This window comes from Misgurnus anguillicaudatus, chromosome 4 (assembly GCF_027580225.2).
Source record: "Misgurnus anguillicaudatus chromosome 4, ASM2758022v2, whole genome shotgun sequence".
Lineage (NCBI taxonomy): Eukaryota > Metazoa > Chordata > Actinopteri > Cypriniformes > Cobitidae > Misgurnus > Misgurnus anguillicaudatus.
This window is the reverse complement of record NC_073340.2, coordinates 28,000,189-28,006,069: the sequence shown is the minus strand read 5'-3', so window position 1 is coordinate 28,006,069 and position 5,881 is coordinate 28,000,189. Positions and strand designations below refer to the sequence as shown.

The 5,881-nt window shown below is 38.2% G+C and overlaps 1 protein-coding gene across 1 annotated transcript; it reads right to left on the bottom strand.

Annotated features, from left to right (window-relative positions):
• Window positions 1–1,184: 1,184 nt before the first annotated feature.
• On the bottom strand, window positions 1,185–5,881 carry prph2a (peripherin 2a (retinal degeneration, slow)). The gene is made up of 3 exons (XM_055177213.2): window positions 4,645–5,881; window positions 3,666–3,912; window positions 1,185–2,439 (listed from the first exon to the last, which is right to left on the bottom strand). The coding sequence occupies exons 1-3, from the start codon at window positions 5,223–5,225 to the stop codon at window positions 2,230–2,232; spliced, it is 1,038 nt and encodes a 345-aa protein (XP_055033188.2). The 5' UTR covers window positions 5,226–5,881; the 3' UTR covers window positions 1,185–2,229.

The following is a 5,881-nucleotide window of genomic DNA, read 5'->3' as shown; positions in this document are numbered from 1 at the left end:
ACATTGTGAAAAATGCTGACATTATTCTCTTACATATCTGTGCATATAATTGAAGCATATAATTACATTTTAAATGTAATAAATATATTTACAATTTTAAATAAATATTATTATTTTAAATATTGAGTAGATTGTGGTCCCTTACTGTGTAGCAATGTGTGTTTATATTTACAACTAAACAAATGTTTGTCTTTTATAAAAGTTCTGTAACATTTCATAAAGTTTATTGAGTTGGATCGTGATGTTCGGTTGGCGAGCTTCAGAAAAGGTCACGTGATTTCCGGTAAGGGAACATAGGGACCATCGATGCTGTTTTTGCGTTGCATTGTGGGAATTTTTAGGGAACGAACGTTCCAGTGCACTAAACGGATTTTGCGATTGAGACAGCCCTTAAAATGGCTGACTCCCTGATCAGTGCCCTGACTACTGAACAAGGGAGCTGATTGAGACACACGGATAGCCTAATTCCAGAAGCACATTCTCTGTTTACATCCTGATTCCCTCTCATTGCCAAGCATTTCATGACCTGGAGGAAAAATATAGTCACAGAACTGTACAGTCCGTTTTAAGACATACCTGCACAAGGACGCTTTGTGTCCTACACTAACCGGATGTGTAGTAGAAGTTCAGGTCACTTGCCAAGAAGTTAAGCTTAACGACAAAGTAGCTTATCAGATCAGCTCCTGTTTATGTGCTTGACGACAAACCATAATACCTGATGTCGCCCTTTCACTAGTCTCCATTTTCTATGATATTTTAAGCATATACGTTTCTTGTCTAAAGTTTTTTTTTATTGCATGTTCACTAAACATTACATAAAGGAAAGCATCTTGTCTAAAGTCATTCAATTTTTTAATTTCTGAAGTTTTATATTTAAAACAGGAATTATCCACTTTTATTTTAGGAGGACTTGTTTAAAACTATGATCAATGTGAAGGTCACTGGGGTATTTTAACATTTCTTTTAACACTATTGTCAGAAAGAAAGGTATTAAAGCTGTCACTGGGGCGGTACACTTTCGATAAGTAGACCTTTGTACATAAAGGGTGCATATTAGTACCTCAAAGATACATATCGGTACATAAATGGTATATATTAGGATCTTTAACCCTTTCAGTTACAGCTTTTGTACCCTTTTCTGACAAAGTAAAACACCTGTCATTGCCATGTGCCATATTCACAAAAACTTTACTGATCCCATTGGATAAGGCACAGTTCCCAGCATGCCCTACTCTTTGATCTCTGCAAAAGACTGAACAATACAATTCTGCTTATTTAGACTTTAACAACTTTTATTCACATTAGCCTACTAAGCACCAAACACTGTACTAAAGTCAACTTAGTGTACAATCATAATCATTTCAATATTTACAAAAAGAAAAATATATTTTGTAATAATTCTACATGATTTACAAAGATACATAATTAAAATGAGTCATTTTACAAGTTTGAGCATATGTGAGTTTCAATCACTGGCCTGGGACATTTAATAAAGTAAACGTGCAGGTGTAAAAGCACAGGAGATCCCAGCAGTGGGAATGCAGAAGTCACAGGTCAGGGTTTAGCTGCCAATCTTAAGCTTTCTTCTGAACTCCAGGGGTCTTCTCAAGTGCCCCCTCTGTACTTGGTTAATTTGGGGCCTAAACTTTTGCATCTCCTAAACCTGCAAAGTCAGCGTCTCCTATCAACTGATGAAATCGCTTGTGTCTTGTGTTGTTGAACTTTACACTTTATTGAATTTTATTGTGCTCATCAGGCAGGCCACAAAATAATAAGTACATTTTTCATACCCTTTGCCCTATCCCCAAAATCAAGTGCTCTTTTAGTAGATAGCCTACAAGAATCACAATGGGAGCTAGTTTTCGCTTTTGCTTGATATAAACCCCTGACTAGATGCAATAAATCACACAAATTGAAATAAGTAAATGTTATATTTGACTTTCAGTGCCATGTCAAGGGGAAATGCAACGATTGTTAAAAATACACGTTGATGAATTATTTAAAACACCTCTTTATTTGGATATTAATGTGTGCTTTATCTAAGGTCAATATAAGGATTTCCATACAGATTAAAGGCTAACAGTTTATATTTACATTTTTCTTCACAGGTGCTTAACTAACCGCCGTTGTCTTCACTTTTTGTAGTGTAAATGATATGCAGTAAGCTTCAGGCTGTGTCAGCACTTTGCATCATGTAGGCGTGGCCAAAGTTCTGTAGGTGTGGCTTGTTCAGCTTACAGTGGCAACACCCTCTTCCTGTGCCCCCTCATCCACTTGATTGCCTTTGCCCATGGTCTTCATTTTAGCCATGATGTCAGTAAAGGTTTCTTTGACAGTTTTCTCCAGGATCCAGCCTTCGCTCTCACTCTCAGGGTCTTCGGGATTTACCAGCGTGGACAGAGAGGTGTTTACATATTGTAGACCAATCATGACAGCAACCTAAAGAGAAGCACATGAGAGATAGCTTTATGCACATGTTTTTCTTATTATATGAAAACAGTCACAAAACAGGTGTTCTGCATATTTCAAAAAATATTTTGTTTAAAACTAGATTTCAACATTACCTTTTCTGAGAACTCTCAAGTATAAACTCCGCCCCTCAGATTAGTACTTTTGATCCCTTTGAATCTTAAGTGCGAGCGCATCATCTCACAATCCTAATCTCTACCATTTCTAGTTCAAGGTTTATGTTGCTACTGACTGCTTTAAGCCTGACTGACTTACTTCAGATCCATATTCTGTTAGATTTTCATTAATATTCAAACTTTTTATAGTTGCAAACATTGTAATGTACTGTTTATGTCTGGTAACCTTAAAAAACGAACTGGTTTTATTAAAATCACAAACTTTACAGTAACCCTACACTAACAATAAAAACTTTTTTTTATAGAAAACAACAGACCACATTCGGATAAATGCATACGTGGATAAAATGTATACTATAAATAAGTTGCTTTGGATAAATGCAGGCCAAATGCATAAATCTTAATGTAAATACCTGTTAGCTTTTTAATATTTCTTAGCAGACCAAACATTTTTCAGTATAATTTCAAGATGGTCAGCATAATTTATTACTAAATTAAACCAGCGTAATGTTTTTTGTGATGGTATTATGTAAGATGAGCATATGAGGGACCTGCCAACATGAATATAGTGTGACATCATTCAAAGATTTGCTTACCTTTGCTAACTTCTTTCACCAATCTATAACCATAGTTCAAGATGTTCAATTCATAGCTATAATTATTGATTCATTTATTTGGGGGAAGACACCGAAATCCACTTTGCAAACAGTTTACAGGATTACGTTTTTGGTTCGGACAAATAAGCACAATAAGTACTGATCAAAGATCAGTTTGACCTTTACAACGTCATCCATTAAGAAAAGAGGTAAGTAATGCAAGTAATTAAGCTCTGATCCTGGATCAGCACGTTAAGACAGGGATGGGCAACTTTGGTCCTGGAGGGCCGGTGTCCTGCAGAGTTTAGCTCCTACCATAATTAAACACACCTGAAGCAGACAATTAAGGTCTTACTAGGCATACTAGAAACTTTTAGGCAGGTGTGCTGAGGCAAGTTGAAGCTAAACTCTGCAGGACACCGGCCCTCCAGGACCCGAAGTTGCCCATCCCTGCATTAAGATATTTCAAAGCTAAACATCTTACTTCCAAAGCAGTAACCAGCAGCACAAGTATCCCGATCATGTTCATCATTCCGCCGTAGTAAGATACGAGGGCATCCCGGCAGCCGCGTTTCCAGATGTTAAGATCTTCTGTGTGGTGGTCATAGCTGTAGTGAGCTGAATTATTGGTTATTTGATGTTGTATGCAAGGTCTTGGTGAGCTCGGGTTGCAGCAACTGAAGGGAACTCCGTCCATTAAGTATTTTCCATCCACATTACTGCTGATTCGACTGAAGACAAAGAAAAACAATTAAAGCTGTTGTGCACACTGTGTGAAAAATTGTCAAAAAAAAGCTTTCAATGGGGCATTACATGTTTAAAAAGTACATCTTTGCACCTAAAGGGTTAATATTAGTACTCTCAGAGGTACACATTAGTACCAACTGTATACTTGTCTGTGCCTAAATTATACATTTTATGACCTCTTAAAGTGGGTACTGCCTCAGTGACAGCTAGGGACCATTTTTTGACACATTTTTGAGCCTGCAAAAAGCATTTTTTTAACCAAATCACAATCTGGTTTTAAAGTAAAGCAATAAACACCTTTTTTGTGAAACCATCAATTACTTACTGATGACACAAGAGGTCTACCCAACAACTTTAAGGTCTATTTCAAGCCCATCTATCTGACTGAGAAGGACAGTAAGCTCTGAGGACAAGAAAATGTGATCCAAGAAGATTAGCGACTAATTCCCAAGTGGCTAACAGGCCTGATAGCACTTACACTGCACACTGACCCCTTACAAATCACCCACTGCCCATCTTAACTCAAATAACGAAATAATTCATAGATTATGATACTGGTTAGTGACCAATCTTTCTACGTTCACTATTTAAAACTTGATCTCCAACTGCGTTTGACCAGAATGAATTGAAAAGATGTGAAAGGCAACAATAATACATCATTTTATCTGTTAAAGGGTGCTATCGCCCAAGCATTAAGGTGCTAAAAGAAACTTAACTCTTTGACTTCCTTGGAGCTGAAGTCCAGGTAACGGTTGCTCACCCACTGGATCTCAAACCAATCTTTATAGTTGTTGTTGCCACAGCAGCGAAACTCCATCTGCATGAGATCCAAAGTTCGTTTCATATAGCAGCGACCAGGTGTATCTGTGTCCTTATAGTACTTCATGCCATTTTTCAGCCCCTCAGCGAGGGTGAACTGTAGAGGTATGCGCGTGGCAAAACACATCACCGCCGTGAGGACGAGAAAAACGTTGAAGAACAAACAACAAATAAGAAAGGGTTTCAAAACGGTCTTCCATTTTGCAAACTTGCTGGAATCAAGTGAATCATAGCAGATCTTGCCCCCAAATGCATTGAGGCCGCACGCCAAAAGACCCACACCAATTAGCAAGTTGGGTACAAAATGGCTTTCATTGTTGTCCATGAGTTCACTTCTCTTGCGCAATTCGATTTTAAAGAAAAGGCCCATGCTGAAGACGAGCACACTGGCCATAACAGAGACCCAGTACATGAGCCAAAGCATCTGGGCCAGCTTCACCCGTTTCTTCAGGTCAAACTTCACCTTCATAAGAGCCATGTTGGATGTTGGATATTAAAAGTCCAGATATCTTTATAAAAAAGGTCCACAAATAATCAAAAAACGCTGTTTAACGCTGTTCAAGGTGCAATATGTGATCCATTCCAGTAAAGCAAGCACTTGTTGGCTATTTTCATGACTGTCTTCGCACCCATAATAAACAAAGACCCGGCCGGCCTAAAAGTAAATGCAGGTGTATCGCCCTGTCATCACGATTCACATTTAAAATAGATTTTCATCCACAATGATTAAAACTAGCAATGTGTGCAGGTAGTGAAGCAAATAGTGCTCTACCTGTGAAGAGAGGACAAACAGCAAAGATCCGAATGATTAAACACAAAGATACTGTACGTCATCGTAAACCCAGCTAATCACCCTCATCCCATTTACAGAAATCCCTGACCTACAGATGAGCCTATCTGTAAGCTGCTGCCATGGTGTGTGATTGGCTTGACTGGTCACATGGTTTAACTGGCATCATTAATGGGACACCAAAAACCAGGAGCCAAATACGCAAGACCGCACCATTTCTGCTTTAAGGGTCTTGAAGATTGTTGTCTACTAGGCACTCCAGCAATTGTTTGAGATTTCTTATAGATCATTTAAACAATTATTAGACTACATGAATGTATCCTCCTAAGACCTGGATGTCCACA